The sequence below is a fragment of the Leptosomus discolor genome, chromosome 9, assembly GCF_034619465.1.
Source record: "Leptosomus discolor isolate bLepDis1 chromosome 9, bLepDis1.hap2, whole genome shotgun sequence".
NCBI lineage: Eukaryota > Metazoa > Chordata > Aves > Leptosomiformes > Leptosomidae > Leptosomus > Leptosomus discolor.
Window position 1 is genome coordinate 20,803,120 of NC_141399.1, and position 17,934 is coordinate 20,821,053.

Genomic DNA, 17,934 nt, shown 5'->3' on the forward strand with positions numbered 1-17,934 from the left:
AGGTAGAAGTAGTAGTTGTTGGCGAAGAATCGCCTGAGGAGGGGGTAAAGGCAGCAAAGGCAGAAGCTGCAGCAGCCCTTTCAGCTTTCATACTATGCAACATCTCCATAAGCAATTTCCATAACGTGGCGTACTTACCTGCTTCTTTTGCTCTCGCTCCCCTCGAGCTTATATCTTCCCATAACTCTTTATCTATGGCCTCCCACGTAGCGAGTTCAAAAGCAACTCCCACAGAAGGGATTAAACTTCTATTCCATGCCCATAATAACAGTCCTTTAAGAGCCGAGGATTCATACTTAAGTCCTCTCACTGAGAGTATGTGTTGGAGCAGATTTAGGACAGCCTCCTGTTGCTTGTCCAACCCCATCTGTCTCCCCGACTGCTCACCTGATCAGGATGAGATTCCGTAATCATTTCATGATGAGGTGCGCACCTTCCTTTTCTCTCCTCCTTCCTGGTAACTATGTGAGTCACCGCTTAGCGACTGGGCGGATCGCTGTTACTCTTTTTATCTTTTTTTTTCTTTATTACTCCGCCGGGGCAGCGGATCTCTTTCGGTCGGCCTTCCACCCTCTTCCTCTCCAAGTCTTGCAACTTCGTTCTGAGGAATCTGAGGGTCCCTGTTCGGGCACCACTTGCAGGAGCTGCGTGAGGACACTGACACAATCAATGTGATCTAACAAGTGAACCTTTATTTCTGTGTTTCCAGTGCAATTTATAACCCTCGACCACACCAAATAAATACTGATTGGCTTCATTGCAAATAACAGCCCATAGTCCAACCTGATTGGCCACATTACGAGTCATGTTCAAGTCACGTTCACAAATGTTCACACCCATCTTCAAGAAATTAAACCTGCGTCATTAATGGCGGCTGTCTCTTCTCCTGCACCTGTAAGATGTTCATGCCCCCTGCACCGGAAGTTGTTTATGCTTTCAGCAGTTCCGATACGTCCCAGCTCGGATTCTCAGGAAAGGCTGGATTGTTCACATGTCCCTTATTTCATAAATGTCCTCCCACAATTCCTCTTTAGCAGGAACACCTGAGGTAGAGGAAAACAGAGTCAGCATCCTGTTTATCTTGTTAAAAAGTAAGTGTGTGCAAGTATTCTATCATTCCATTTTTACTCAGCTTCAGCTAGAGGAAAAGGACAAAGCAAAACTGAAGTTAAATAACAATATAAGTGATATAAAAGTAGTAATAATAAAAAACCAGTAATAATAATGATAGCACAAGCCTACTAATTTATTAAAAAAAAGGCAGCATTAAGACCAAGTCAAGTCTAAATCAAGTTCCTTTTAGATTACTTAATTTAAGCTCATGTCCCTACAAACACAGGTAATTGAAACAGAGCACTAGAACCTGCAAGAGGAAGTTTTAGACAAAACAAGCATCTAGTAAAATCATCTCTCTAAAAATAATCAAATAAAACCATTCTTAAAATAAAGAGCTAACTTCTCTTTACTACTAGACTACAAAGACAAGTACTATGTCACCATTCCCACTACAGAAAAAAAAAAAAATCCCAAACACAAATAGTGGTATTTTCAATGACCTAAGGATCAAATATCTCCATAATTTCCCTACCCATTAATAAAACACAACTCCTCAGACAAACAAAATCTTAAGACAGCACCTCAGAACGGAAGTGTTACAAGCACTTAGTCCCTCTGAGGCTGCCCCTTTTATGGGCACTATGCAGACTAGATGCAGCTGCCCTGTCTGCTGAGGTTCAGAGGGATCAGCTACCGTCCCTGTAGTGGAGAAGCTGGGGTGAGATAGCACAGCTGAGAACACTCACCCTCGGGGCTTTCTTTTGACCTCACTGGCTGATCACAGTCTACTGCTGCTTAGGCCAGAGCAGTACATAGATAAAGCAAGTGACAATCTAGTAATAATTTAGGTTTGCTGCACATAAAGGGAAATGGAGAAAGGAACAAGAGAAATCAGAATTCTCTGACAGAATTGGAAATACATCATACTAACAGCACAGCGTTTTTCACTTGAAGACCACCAAGTGATTTGTAAACTGATTTACAGCACTGAAAATTGTTACTAGCCTTGCTTTAAAAATATGCTGCAAGACTATCTACTCTACACTTTAAAAGTTTATCAACATAACTGCCACCTCACACTCACCTCACTAAGTTATACAGAGCTCACATCAGCTGGGAAGTATATTTTTCAATCCACTTTATACAGCTTTTAAAAACAGACTAAGATATGATTACAAAAGCAACAATGCCAGTAAATTAACGGCAGGTTTTTAGTACAGAACTTTTGCAAATATTGCACTTTCCTGACACTATTATCTCTTAATGGTCCCACTTCATTGGAAAAAACCCCACATGAAAACAACCCATTTTCTTTGCTAAAGCAACTAAACATTTAACCAGTAAACAACGCGGTTGCCAATGATTTAGCGGAGGAAGTGAAAAATTACTCTGATTACTACTTTCGCAGCACTATTAATGAGGGCAAATATTACAGGGCAAAGTGTTTTTTTTGTAATGGGCTGTTCTATAGTCTCAAGTATTAGATTAAGACTGGTCTATCAGACTAATTAATGCAATTAAAGGAAGAAAAAAAAAAGACAACTTTGAGGATCTAACACCCCTTTGAGTCTGCAACAGAAAATCAGGGTAGGTGCTTTCCAGTCTTCACAAGCATTGAGTTGGTTGAGTAAAAAAAAAAAGACACAGTCTCACATCTCATATTGCCATAGGGTACAAGCAAAACCACTATGGCATATCTGGAGTCTCGTGTTCCTCTGGATGTCCTCACAAAGAAAGGATTGAGAATACCAACGGCCTGCCAGGACAGCAGCCAGGATCCACGTTTGTCTAAGTATCTGGAAGGTTCCCCCGTCAGCCGGTGCCAGAGGCCAGAGCACTGTCCGTGAGTCTGCAGGGAAGGCGAAGGCAGCAGAGAGGGCCCTGTCTGACAGCTGGCAGCGCCAAGCCCCTGCACTGGCACGCACCAGCAGCATGTGGCACTACCACCCTCCCAGCACCTGGCCTGGCACCATCCTGCCGCCCAAAAGCTCAGGACACCAGCATGGCCGTGCCATGGGACAGGCCAGCACCCGGGCTGGTTCCCAGCAGCCCACCAACCCTGCCCTGCAGGGTCTGTACACCGTGACATCACCAGGTGCTGCTCATGACGTTGCTACCCGGGCACAGCAGCCCCGCTGGGGGCTGCCCCTGCCATCACCACGGGAAGCCCGGGTACCACCGCTACCACAGCGCAGCCTAGCGCCTGCTGCCGCACCGGCAGGCCAACCCGCACCACGACGTGCGGCGACATCACCTGCTAGCAGTCTGACGTCGACAGCCTTTCCCTCACGCCGCTGACAGGACGAGCCTTCCTGCCCTTCCCCGGCCGCCCCGCTCGCTCCTGCCCTCGCGCCGCCCTCCGACCAATCAGCGAGGCGCTTGCAGCGCGGGTCACCGCGGCCAATCGCCAGGACGCTTACAACCCGCCTCTGCGCGCGGGCTCTGGGTTGGACCCTCGGGGACGGCCGTAGGCCCGCCGGCTGCCCCATTGGTCTGAGGGAAGCTCTACCCGCCGGTGATTGGTGGACGGCGCGGCGCGGAGCAGACCGTGAGGGGGCGTGGCGGAGCTGAAGCCGGCGGCGCGTGGGCCCGGTCGGGGTCCGCCCGCGGGGCCGTCAGTGGTTCCGGTGCGTCCCCCGAGCCCGCCGGGCAGGCCGCCATGGCGGCGCATCCCACGCTTGAGCCGCGGAAGCGGAGCGGCCCGGCGCTGTGCGGGCCGGGCCGAGGTGGGGCCGCCCCTCCGGCCCGCGGTGCTCCGCTGGAGAACGGCTTCCCGCCCCACAAGCGCCCCAAGAGCTCGGGGGCGGCTGGGCCCGGCGAGGGGTCGGGAGACCCCTTCGGGGACAACGACGACTTCACGGCGGACGACTTGGAGGAGATCGACGATATCCTGGCGTCGCAGGCGCTGTCGCAGGAGGCTGCTGTCGCCGCCGCGCCGCGGGCGGGCCCTCCGAAACACGCGTGGGGCGCCTTCGGACCGGGCAGCGCCGAGCGGCCGGCGGCGACAGGGCTATCCTGGGGCAGCGCCCCGGCTGCGGGGAGGAAGCTGAAAGGTCAGTGTGCCTGCGCGGCGCTCGGGGCGCGCCGGGGAGGGAAACGCGGCTCGGCCTCACCGGGGTCTGGCGGTGTAGCGGGGGTGACGTCGGCGGCTCTCCTCCGCCGTGCAAGGTTCGTGTTTGCCTGGGCGGTCCGGTCTCGGGTCATGGGCGATGCAGTTGTTGCTGTCACCTGGGTCCCTGAGGCCGCCCTGCGCTGTTAAACTACGGGGGAAAATGCTTGTGACTGCTCTAGGAGTTTGTTCCGATTGTGCCGCCTGGCTAGCAGAGCCCGGGGGGCTACGCCGAGTGTTCAAAGAGCTAGCTACGGTTCGAAGAAGTCACGTCCAAGCAGTCACGTAGCATTGACTAACAGAGCTGGGAACCTGTTCTCTGGTAGTGCGTGTGGTGACGCTTACCAGTTACGTTGGTACTGCATGTTACCCCTGTTGCATAAAATAAACGCGTTTCATAAACTTGTAACGTGCTTTAAGTATCATTTATAGGGTCCTGCACGTTGGCTACCAGATTTTTTTTTCCCCCCTAACCATTAACTTTCACTTGTAAACGTGTAATATGTCTCATATTAACAGTTGATTTTCAGATTTACTTTGAAAAAGCATACAGGGATTTGTTCATGATTAAGTACAGGGGGCTTAAATCCTGTAAGTATGTTTTAGCAATGCTAACAGTTGTAATCTCTCCAGGTCAAAAAGTTTTCAGTTAACCCTTATTTGTGCAGGGTGTATCAACTAAAATTATCTTGGAGGCAATGCTTGCATTTACTGCGGGTCATAGAATCATTAGGTTGGAAAAGACCTCTAAGGTCATCAAGTCCAACCGTCAACCCAACACGACCATTCCCGGAGTGCCACATCTACATGTTTTGTGAACATCTCCAGGGACAGTGACTCCAAAAATGTGACTCTTAAAACAATCATCTTACTGTTTTAAGATATTAGAAATGTTTGGGGGAGGCTTTCTTCCCCATTTTAAGGATTGATGCACCAGCTCTAAAAAAGTTACTGTGGTGATCAAGTGTGTGCAATTTACCTGTTTGTAGTATAATTATTAATGTATTCAGATGTATGTAATGGCAAATAGCAAAATCTCAATGTTAAGTCATCAGTGATGTACCTACATTATCTGTGCTTCATAACAGATCTCATCTTTTTTCTGTAACAGGAAGCAGTACAGAAGATAGTCTGATGAGAGATGCATTCCAGTTTGAAGTACTGCAAACACAGCATGAAGAAATTAAACAGAAGGTTAGCAGTATCTTCCCCTCCCCTCTAAGTATCATGGGTTTTGATAGGGCTAACTGAAAGGTGGGGTAAGTTCAGTTCCAAGTATTTAGTTTTAATCAAGTTGATTAACAGTCTTTGAAATCCATGGATCTATTAAAAGCATCATACTAGAAACAGCTCTAGTAATATTAAGAGTGAGAGCAATATTTTATTTCTTGGTCATGTCAGATTAGCAAATCCTAATTTGTCAGTAGAAGGTACAAATGCCTGTGCCAAGTCTGTCGTTTTTTGGCAGACAGCTTAGGAAGAATACAAGACCTGAGCAAGTTTATGACAATAATTTACCAGAATAGTCTTTTAGCCTTTGTTGGAATTTCATGTAGGTACTTCCTGATCCAGAAATATCATACATGTATTTAATACCCTGTAGTGTATTTTTTAAAATGATTGTGTATTTGGGTTTGGATACCTTCTAGTGTGAAAGAGGTCTGTAGCTTAACAACACACTGTGTCAAGAAATCTCTCCTTTGATTTCATTTTGAACTTTGCACCTAGTGATTTTCAGTCGACGAGTCTTGGCAGTAAACAAGGAATAACTTGCGCACAGCACTCACACCTCGATACGCCTTTGTTTCCTCGCAGTTGTGCTTTCTCCTAGATGGGAGGTTCCTACTCTATTCACCTTGCTTTCATCACCTTTACCTCTGCTCCCTGAATCTTTCCCAGCTCTATTATATCCTCCTTTATTGGAAGGTCTGGTACCTACCTGTACACCATGTTCAACATGGGGGCAAGCCACAGTTTTACCTAGTGGTATAGAGGTGTCTTTCTGCTTTTTTCTCCATGCTTTTCTGAGCAACTCATTTATTATCTCTCCAAAGTCTTGTCTCTGAGGGTGATGGCTATTCAGAAAGTATTAGAGACTACAGATGTCCTGAAGATACTGTTCTGGGTGTGGTAGCTTGTCTTAGGACAGTGTGCTTGTTGGCTGCCATGCTAGATGAAATATTATAATTAAATTATCATTGTTATCACCTAAACAATGAATAAATGATTGATGTGTGTGACTAGAATACTTTTTCACAGAGAAGGGGAAAGACAATGGTCTCTGACAGACACCAGGATGGTATATGAAGATGTGCCTTTGCTGTCATTTCATGATTCTGTTAGAAAAAAACAGTAACTGAGCCTTATTTAATCAGAAAAAGATTAGAAGCAATATTGCAGAATTTCTGAACTGGGTTACAGCATTTTTCACCCTAGACTATAAATATACCTAATTTTCAACCACATAATGATATAAGTACATACTTTTGGTTATATACATCCTTTAATGGAATTCATCTCTTTGCAGCTGAAAGCAATGCAGGATGAAATTCTTACTAAAAATGGAGAAATAAAAATTTTGCGTGACTCAATGCAGCAGATGGAGCATGCTATGGAGGAACAGAGAAGATCATACATGATATTGGAACAGCAAAAATCTCAGACCTTGAGTGAAAAAGAAAAAGAGTTCTCCAAAAAGGTTTGTAAATATGTCAGTTACCTGCACGTCAGATGCAGAAGCTAATTTTATGACTCACAGACCATCTAGTCAAAGAACAATTCTGTGAAATTTCCAAACGATGTATGCTTTGATTTTCTTGTCTAGAACTTGCTGAGGGTTTTCTTCTGCCAAAATGAAAGAGTAAAATTCAAGTGGTAGAGGTTTTCATTTACTTGTTGCTTTTTTTTTTTTTGAGCAATCCCAAGAGCATTAAAATTGGAATGTATTTTAAAATGGAAAAAAGCGACAGAATATGCTTTATGACTCTGATCAGATTGCTATTCCTGTTGCAGTCATCTTTCTGAAAGCCCTGAAGAGGACAGTGGCTGCTTTTGTCCTGTTTACTCTGCTGTTAACAACCTCGCTGTAGTCATGCTCTGCGTGGCACTTGGTCTGTCTTAACGAGTCATATGCTTCTTGCCTGAACTTCTGGCACTTCGTTCTAAGATAGTACTAATTGGACTAGCATACATAAAAATGGAGATCTTATGCAGAGTTCACAATAAGTAAGTAGATGGTAACCTTGAAATCTTATGGTAATTCTAGTTGCTCTGCAGTTATAACACCTCTAAATTATTCAGTAACAGTAAAACTGTCTTCATAATTCCTCTTTCAGTTACTGTCACTACAGTCAGAGTTGCAGTTCAAAGATGCAGAAATTAATGAATTAAGAACACGACTTCAGAACTGTGAAAGAAATAAACAAGTTACTCAGTCAGTTTTAACACCAAGGTAGGAGTTTTGGGAAATGAGTTTGTATTCCTTTTTACAATAGACATGCTTGAACTATCAAAGGGGTTTTCTTTCTTCATGTAACTCTTAGCTCCATTGTCTTTAAAAAATACAACCAAAAAAGTCTGTTGACCTCTATGGAGCTTACTCAGAAGGAGCCTTCCCTGTATCTGTGACAGAAGATCAAAGAGTGTATAATGAAGTACCTTTAAAACATCAATGTAAATAGATTAAAGAATTACTGATTCATCTAAGTGTTTGATTTTTATTTTAGCCCTAAAAAGAATTTTGCAGTACAAGTGAAATCAGAAGGATGTTCTCCACAGCCTGGAAAAAGATCTTTTCCTACAAAGGAATCCTTCAATGCTGCAACGTCCACTAGACCATCACATTCTTCAGGAAATTTGATTGTCCTGACTGCTTCGATCAAAGAAGGTAAACCCATATACAACTTGCAACATTTAAGCTGTATATGAACATTCTGCCTTAGATAAGGATTTTTGTACTACGTGACTGTAAGTTCACCATAGAGAAAAACAAGTATTTGTTTTATTTTGTTTTTGCTTAAGTCTTTCCATTTTATACCAATTGGCATTATGACTGAAATTTGCATCAAGATCATTTTAATTCATACCTTGGTAATGCCTGTATACCAGATGCCAAGGTGTTAATGATGAGGTGGCTATTTGCCATAATGGAAACTTTCACTTTATGATGTGATGAACTAAAGTATCCAAATTGTTCATCTGCCTTTCTCACTGAATAAAGAACAGGAAATAATTTGCCTATCTCTTGAATTGGTCTGCTTGTCAGCTAATGCATTTTTTGGGTCCTTGTGGCTTTGGCTTTAAAGCTGGCCTTTTTGGGGATTTTATTTTAAAGTGTACATATTTAGCTATATTGAAAGAAGCAACTGAAATAGTGTGCTCGTTTACGCTTTTATTTGTAGGGCAGTAATTCTCACAAGATTGTATCTTGAAACTATTGAGTAAAGTTTAGGAAATTAATATATGCATGTATTTGAAGACTGCTATAATATCAAACAAAAATGGTGGGTTTTTATAGCAGTCAACTGCCATGTTTCCAGTAGGAAATAAGAAATGGAAGAAATTTAGATATCCTCAACTAATCCTTACAGGAAGAGACATGAAAAACCTGAGATGTTACTGTCAGTTACAGTATTCAGTCTGAAACTGTATGGGCAATATGAACTCCATCAAAAAGAGAAATACAGTAGCCTTAAAGCATTAGTATTGCTATTTTTCAGCCTCCTGACCGTTAGTTATGGTAACAACACTCAATATGCCTATTTGAGAAACACACTTGATTATTTGTCTTCTGAACCCTGCAAGGCTTTTGGCTTCAGTTAGGCTAGTAATTGTGACATGTACGGATGACTGAAAGATAATGAAATGCTCAATTTTAATTTTTTATTTTTTTAAAGAATTTCATGTTGATTTTTAACTAACAATAATGTAAATCTCTGCTAGTAGTGGGAGTTCAACTTAAAGTATTGTTTTTTTCTAAAAAAAGTTGAGAGCAATAGCACTGAACAACCTGGAACATCTGACAATAAAGGTAAAATTTTACTCACTTTATAGTTTATTCTGGGGAGAATTCTACTTGCATCAGAGCTCTTACCTATTGTTTAACATACCTGAGTTATGCAAGACAAATGTTTTTTACTGGTCTACTGTCTGTTTACTTACTATGTAATAGCTGTGGCTGACAATGTGTGTAAAGGGTGGGTACAGACATATAAGCAACGTAGTTCTCATTAGACTCATAATTACTGTTTGTTTTAGACAGTAAAATAACTCATTCTGAAGTTTTATCCATGAAGCATGAAGGAATGGGAAAAAACGGTTCCTACAACTCTGTACCTAAACAAAATGTACAAGGTAACTTGATTTTGTTAATACAGAAATAGTGAGCATTTCTGAGGAACAGCTCAATGCCTTTGCTAAACAGCATCGTGCTGAGGAGCCCACTACGTACAATGCCACTGCACAGAATAGCGCTTTTCAGCTAGTCGCTTTTTGCTTTGAATATTGTGATTCTTGCAGCAAAACATTTCCAATTATATTACTGTCTGGTATCCTAACAATGTTCCTACATTATTATTCTGTTCAAGAAAAAAGTTTGCCTGAGTTTTGCTTTATGGAAGGATATGGATCAAAAGGTGTCTTATTACAAAGCCAGCTCTTTCAGTATTAATATATTGTGCTTTTCATTGTAAACTGATAAAAGAACAGGAAAAATATACTGTTTTGTGGGGTTTTTTGAATGAAGGTAAAAACAATAAAGCAACGTTTATAACAGTTAGCACCAGGAAGCCTTCAGGGTACTATTTTGTTTCCAATTCAGAATAGAATTATATCACATAATTTTCATGTCTGGACTGGAGCGTGGAGGGCAAGTCATCTGGATAGTTGGGATGTACGATCATTTGGCTTAAGCTATTTTGCTAATATGGGATTGTAATTAAAATATCTCTAAATATAATTTGGTTAATATTTAAATAATACCTTAATTTAATATTTCTGAAAATCATTCACTTGTGGAGAAAGAAGATTTGTAATGAAAAAAGTATTTTGATGTTGAGAGCACTATAAATAGGGCTAATCTTTTGAAATATTAATTCTTTGTTGTTATTGATGTTGCAGTTTATATGGTAAAGCTACTCCAAAGACAATTATGTGTCCTTTCAGGTTCTATCTTACTAAATGCACTGATGAAGCAGCCCATTGTCCCTGGGTCATTACTAGGACTCTGCCATCTTCTTAGCAGTAACTCTGAGCCTCTACCTGGAGCTGTATTGCAGCCTAACTGTTTGGATATGTAAGTTTGTGTGGGTTTTTTTGTTGAACTGTATCTGACATAGTCCCGGTATAGCAGCATTCTCTATACTAAGAAATGTTTATTCATGTAGGATAGCTCATTCCTTGTGTTAAATGCTGTTTTGTTTAGGCAATTTAATGCAAAATTGGAACATCATTCTGCATCCTTGGTTTTTAATCTTTGGCTATCATCGATACTAAACAGTGGAATAACACTTAAGAGATAAACTCGGTTAATTATATATTAGGATATTAAGGGAAGGCACAGAAACATGTTTTATAAAACCTGGGAGTGACTGTTGTTAGCAGCTGCTGTTGTTAACCACTTCAGGACATAAATGAGGGAAGCATATAAACATGATCATGAGTTAAGAGGGAAGGAAATGATGAAAATGTGATCAAAAGAACAGCAGGCTTTATATCTTCAAAGTCTACACTGTTCAATTTGTAATGTACGATTTATGTGCAATTTTCCAAGATACATTTATAGTGACCAGTAAAGCATTTTAAATATGAATATTGGAAATAAATTATAATAGTTTTTCACTTTAAAGAACTGGACGGTAGCTCCTGAAAAACCCCTGCTTTTCTCATACGTTATTATGTGGGTTCCCAGCAAGGCTTATGTCTCTTTGCACTTGCCATTTATGCAAGTAGAGGTGGTGCATTTGGCCTTTGTAGCTGCAGTTTGACTAGTTAATAGCTGAACTCCTCTCTCATCTCTGTCCAAGACAATAATTTTTTATTGTTCTTGTAGTCCTTTAAAGGCCTCTGCAGATCAGTAATGTACAGATACTTGTTCTTCCCAGAAGCTGCCAAGTAACATCAGGGGAAGATAATATATGACAGGTTATCAAAAGCATGAAATGTAGTTTCAGACAATGGCTTATGGTGAGCTGCTGAAGTTACTCAGTTGTAAGCTCTGTCTACTTTCACAAGACCTAGGAGTGCTTTGAAATTGCTCTTCCATGCAGGTGTCAAGGAGTAGGATTTTTTCCCCCCAATTTACGTTTTTGTTTGGGAACAGACATCTCTTATTATTCTAGCCTTTCTATTATTTGATTCAGAATATGGATACCTCAGATTTCAACTATGTTCTCTGCCTTTTCTTCTGAAGCATTTTCTGTCTTCTCATTTTATTTGGATAGGAAGTCCACACAAGTACCCAGCAGCAAGACAACTCAAGAAGAAATTGCTGCTCTTGTATCCCTGCGAGAAGCTCAAAAACTTGCAATAACAGGATTGAATTTGATTGCTATGGACGAAGGATTATCTGAAGCAAGCCCAAGAGAAAGCCAGAGAGAGTTCTTGTACCTCACACGCTGCAAGATCCGAGGCGCTGTGCATCTCTTGCCATTGGTAGAACACCATATTGGTGCATACTGTCAAGCGGTACAACTGGCGGACAAGCCAGTAAATGGTTCTTGTGGAAACCATTCGGCTGTTTCTTCCAGAACCAACACTAGTATAGTGTCAAGTAAGGAGGACTTCAGGTTGTCTCTTGAAGAAACTACAGTTATATCACTGGGTATTCTTTATTATTTGGCATTTTATAGCTGGGATGTTGTCCACACATTGCTGTCTGCTGAAGTGGAAAAAAGTTCTGCTGCCGGAGATAAACGGGTTTCCAAGATGGACAAAAATGTGTTGTGTGATAATAAGGAAGATACCAGGACACAAGCAGGGCTGCCTGTAGCTCCACAGGATGCTCCCAGTAACAATGAAGCTCAACATTCTTTGTTTAAAAAGCTACTTCAGGTTTTAGCTTTTTCTGCTGCAAGAGGCTCCCAGACGGATAGTATACTGAACCAAAGCCTCAAAGTTTTGGTGAAATTAGCTGAAAATTCAACAATGGACTTGCTAACAAAGTAAGTTAGTAATAGCTTTAAAATTATTTCACACTGTTGTTTAGCAGTTTTGTCTGTTGAAACCAATTTGTGCAGATGACAGTAGAAGTTTTGACATGTATGAGAGTATCACATTTGCCAGATCACTTTTGAGAAGGAGCTGAGGATCTTGCTACTGCCTTTGCCGCTAATGAATGTGATAACTGCCCCCAATCAGTAACAAGATTTGCTTATGATGTTTATATGAAGCAGATGCTGTTGCCTCATTGGCTATGCAGTTGATCAGAGTATCTATAACCTTCATTTGGGGCTTTTTGCAATTGCTGGGAGATACGTAAGGAATGAAAGCCCAGGGTCTCATTCTAGTAGGTAAAATGCCACTTTCAAAAATGAGGCATTTCATCTGCTAATGGTACACGACCACAGTATGAATTGCAGACTGACTGCCAAATGTATTGAGTATGTTTTTCAGTATACTTTGTACTTATGACACAAAGTTGAGATCACGTATGTTTTGAATGGCTAAAAAGGCACAAATTACGATGCTCTGTACAAGAAATAGTGTATTTTCAACTTGCTGGTGCATTTCACATTTCTAACCGGGTTTGGTTTGTTTTTTTTTTTTAAGTTTTCAGCACTTACTAAGTAGACAGATACTGCTCCATTGTCTGTGTCCAGAGACCCCTTTGCCTGCTGTCCTTTTGACCGTGAGACTGTTGACTATTCTTTCTCAACACCACATGTTGGTTGCTCAGCTTTGTTCTCATTCAGGTAACAGACTGCACAACAGAGAGAACTGATACCAGCTGAATGTTTGTGAGCATAACTAAATGTAATGCAAACAGGCCTTGCTCCAAGGTGTTAAAACCCCAAAAGGCAAAAAGCCTGCTATGTTACCTGAAAACTTGTTTTCAGGTGCAGTGTTTCAGTTATTGTTTGAAGAGTATTTTGTCTTGTCTTTCTACGTACAGTGCTTTTGATACCCATGTGGATTTTTAAAACTACTTTCCAGATTAATGTTTATTATAATGGTTGATGAGGAAAAAAGGGCTTTTGAGAATTCTTGAAGTTAAATTTCTCTGTGCTCATGACACTGTTGAGTTTAGGGATTCCAGTACTCTGTGTGACAAATAGTCTTTGTCCAGTTCCTTATGAATGAAGTAGGACAGTATTGCCACAAATGCACATATAAAGTTCAGGGAAACTAGTTTCTTCAGCACTGCTTAGAGGTCTGAAGTAAAGGAAGAAGCCAAGCCTGGATCATGAGTCCCAGGATAGCACTCTATGTGTTTTCTGAAATGTTTCCTTGTGCAACAAAACTAATTTTTGTCCTAAACAATTGACTAGTTGGGAAAAGAACAATGTTATCTCCGTTTCAGACACCTGCCTTCTTCTTGCACTGTACATGTATATTACATCAAGACCAGATAAATCGGCATCTGAAATGCTTTGGCTTCAGCTGGAAGAAGAGGTAACCACAGCTGTTTCTGTGCTTTTTCTTGCTATTTCCAGTTGGGGGAGTGGGAGGAGCAGGGCAATGCACACATTGTCCAAAACCAAGTTCTTTCTCCATCTGAAATAGAACACTGAAAGTATTTGCTTGCAGTAAGGATTACATTGATTTTTAAGCGTAGGTGCTTGAGACTGAATCAGTAACTATTCTTAGAAAGAACATCAGTGATAATAGTCATAGTTAAGTTACTGAAAAGGCAAGAAAGATCCTAGGATGGCTGTGAATGTTCAACAGTAAGCTTCATTTTGCTTTTAGATTGATAGAGGAGTAAAAGGAAGCAAGATCCAATTTGATTGTATTCATTAATTCTGAACTGTATCTTAGGAGTTATTACATATAAAAGTAGTGACTTAGGGTTCTATTCATTGTATTCAGTGGAAATGCTGTCTTGCTGTATAGTAGTCATGATTATAGATAGGAAGAATAGCATTTGAACTTAACTTGCATTGTTTGTACTGACAGGGGTGAATTGTTTGACGTTCTACTATTAGCTCTGCTTCTGCTCTCATTTGAAAGAATTTTGAACCATTTTCTTTATCACCCTACCTACACTGTTATATTAAGTGTAAACATATTATTTGTATGCAGTGAATTAAGCCCACATCACCTCATTAGCCTTTCTCATCGGAAAGCTGAAAGGATTTCTGTGCAAGGCAAATTCTATATCTGTAAAGTTTTACAGGGAAGAAACTTTAACGATTTTTTGGGGTAAAAAAGATCAACTGTTCAGAGAAAAAAAAAAACAAGAACATTTGAAACCAGTAGTGAAATATCATTCTGCCTTCCTTTATTTGCAGCTTAATTGTTTGATAATTCTGCAGAACCCTAGTACTCACTATAATGCAATCTGTGTGGTTTTGTAATAGACAGTGAGACTCCTGACAAGGTGTATGCAGTGTTCCAGTCCAACAGTTTTATTACCTGGTACTGACTGCCAATGCAATCTTGAGGTACGTCACTACAATGGCTGAGTTTAATCTACTGAGAACTTAAAGGTACTCAATGCTGAAATAGCTTTTTGCCCTTTTTTTAGCTACAATGAATCAGAAGCATACTACTGTACTTAAGGGATGCCACTTTCTAGGAGCTTGCTTTTGCTTGCTAGAAAATAGTCTGAAATTTGGAAGTTTGAAGAGATTAATCAGTAAAGTTCATAATGAAATAAGTTTTCTGCTACTACAATTTTACTTTTTTTCTTCTTCCAGGTGGTTAAGGCACTAATCATAATGTTACATAGACAGTGGATGAAGATTAGAAGATCTGAGAACAGCTCATGTGCATATAAGGAACAAATTATTCAGTTTTTACGGGATGCTGTTTTACTCTTACACAGCCTATCTCAGAAAGATAAACTGTTTCACGAACACTGTTTGGAAGTTCTCCATCAATATGACCAAGCCATGCCAGGCATAAGAGCCATTCTCAAAAAGACTCAAAAATTGAGTGCCTGTGAAGGTAAAAACAAGTCAGATTATAATGTTGGCTTTTTTCCATGCTGTAGAAATAGAAATTCCACTTCTGTCCCTTTCTTCATTTAACAAGTACCATGTACCAAATACCATGGATGTTTGTTGCTCAGACCCCTGAAGGCAGTCCCTAGTCTAGTGCTTCTCAGTATTCTTTATACTCAATCACTACTACTCTTCTTGAATAGTTTTATCTTGTTCTCTCCATAGAAATAGGGCCCTATTATCTGATCAAACAAAATCCTATACTCCAGCACAATCTGCATTATATGGTAGCTTATTTAAAAAAAAAAAAAAAAATTCACTGTTCAAAGTCTCCAACTAGCATTACACCTTCTTTCTGCATTGGTTGGTTTGTTTTTTTCCCTGCATTCTTAACATCTTTCTTCTTCCTCTTCTATCCCCAACCTTCCTTTATTACTCCAAAAGCTTCTCTAGCCCATGTCCATCAGGACTTGCCCCTTGCTTTGCACACTTCTGATGTCTGTTTCCTAGAGAGAGTTAATCTCATGAAATTGCCTCTCCTCCTTGTAGCATGATGCCATTTCTTTGTTCAGTCATGGCATTGTTTACGTGCCTGTTGTAGACTGTGCTCTTATGTCAGTATGGGGTTTGCTACAAGATATCAGACAAGGCATCTGGTCTTATTCAGAGCCAGAGCGATAAAGCCTTCATTGTTGGTGTAGGTATTGCATCAGTAAGGCAGGTCATGCAAGCATGCTGCTATTAGTTACAGTGACTTTTCAGGAGATGCTAAACAGTGTGCCATGTATTTATTCTACTCTGATTGCTTAGAGTGTCTCAAGGTTTTCTAGAGCTTTGCCTAACACTTTGTCTAGTTAGGCCTGGGAGTGGACCAATACAGTGTAACAGCTTGCGATGTTGGGGATGGTTGTGCACATGTGTGCTTGTAAACCTGTAGTTAGCATTCAGGCTCTCCCTTTAAAACACAAAAATACTATGCTTTTGTCCTAGTGCCTTTTTAAAATCAGTTAACAAAAAAGAGGTTTTAAACTTAATAAGTAGTCAGAACTAGTTGTGCCACTTACTGTTTTTCCATTAATTGCTAAATTTAACTGACTGCCCAAGATAGTTCTCTCTAATGCCTACAAAGGCATTAAAGAAAAAGGGGAGAAGTTTGTGTGACAAAACACATGTATTTAAAGACCTGTTTGCATGGAACCTTGAAAAAGGATATTTGCTGTAGCTTTCTACACTCAGTATGTTTTAAAATGCAAACAGGTCCCAGCTATAATTATACTATATCAAGTAGAAAAATGACTCTCTGAAACATGATTTTTTGTTGTTGCAGAGCTGACTTTGGATGAATTGTATCCTCCTGAGCCAGAAGCAGAAGACTAAGGAATGGACTCCAGCTAGATAACATCTAGCAAAGATCTCTGTCCTTCCTCAACTAAATCATCATAATCATTGCCAGTGTAAATCTGAAATTTAAATAATCTGTTTTAGTAAATGATAATCTAAAGGTTGAACTTAAATGCAGCACAACTAAGACACATTGTTGTGATTATGTTATTTAAGTGCCATCTAAATGTAGTTGAAAGCAAAGACGTTTTGATGTAAAAACTATACTGCAATGTATTGTTTTGCTGTGCAGAACCATTCAATGGCTTATGACTGGTTTTGTTTATGAATTTCATCCTTTACGAAACTGCAGTGAATGGAATGTAAGCTCACTCTGTGTTATTAATTTTACTGTGACTGCAGCTGAATATGATGCTGAATGTGCCAAGATGTTTGTGATCACTGCGTTGATATGAAAGTCTTCTGAACACATTTGTTTCTTTTGCAGCTGTGACACTTTCTTGTCTTCCAAAATTTTCATGTTGATATTAGTAAACAGTTTACTGTGATTTTAAAAACTGTTCTAGAAATAATAGTTGGCAGTTCAGTTCTGAGCAAGAAATTCAAAGGCCTGGAATGATCATCTGAGTTTCACTAATTTTTCTCAATTTCATGAATGTGCTGAAAGTGCACCTATTGAGATGCCAAAATAAAAAAAAATACTAGAACTTACTTTTTTAAAAGGTTACCTTAGAAGAGTTAAGATGGTAACGATGAGGAGAGCATTCTATCTTCCTGTGTGAGAGAAGGATATTTAAATGTGTGCAGAATGATGGGTTTTTTTGGTTGTAGTATCTGGATAGGTGCTGCAGTAAAGAAGAAGGAGCATCTCATTGCTAGGATACAGCACTGAAGATGGGAGGAAGAACTATTGCTGTACCCTTTCAAGTGTGTATGATTATCAGCTGTCATACTCAGCTGCAGGTATCAGCTGAACCTTAGACTCTAAAAAGGGATGTGTGAATGGTACTAAAGTGAGCCTCACAGGTTTGTATTTTTAAATAATGTGGAAAGCTTTTTTCATATTTTCTTTGACAGATACTTGATTCAGAACAAGCTTGGCTCCAGGGACCAGGAGGAAGAAGAGAGACAGTACTACAGTGGGAAGGAAGCTTGTGGAAAATTGGGAAACATCCAGTTTTCTGGTCATAACCCAGAGAGGTCGAGTCCCACCCTGGTGTGCCTGGGCAAAGAGCCCCACTCCAGTGTGCTGAACAAGCTCTTGGCTTGGCTTTTGCTTTTGAAGAGAACTTTCCCAGTAACTGCTATACAGGAATAACTAGTGTA

General features: G+C 40.6%; 1 protein-coding gene across 1 annotated transcript; it reads left to right on the forward strand.

Moving 5' to 3' along the window:
* Window positions 1-4,100: 4,100 nt before the first annotated feature.
* Window positions 4,101-17,319, forward strand: ATRIP (ATR interacting protein). Its single transcript, XM_086470149.1, is given in 13 exon segments — window positions 4,101-4,109; window positions 5,277-5,359; window positions 6,693-6,863; window positions 7,501-7,616; window positions 7,891-8,051; window positions 9,422-9,517; window positions 10,328-10,457; window positions 11,605-12,324; window positions 12,932-13,074; window positions 13,683-13,774; window positions 14,683-14,766; window positions 15,022-15,271; window positions 16,595-17,319. Coding segments are annotated over 12 exon segments (2,091 nt in total). The 5' UTR covers window positions 4,101-4,109; window positions 5,277-5,299; the 3' UTR covers window positions 16,663-17,319.
* The last annotated feature ends 615 nt before the right edge of the window (window positions 17,320-17,934 follow it).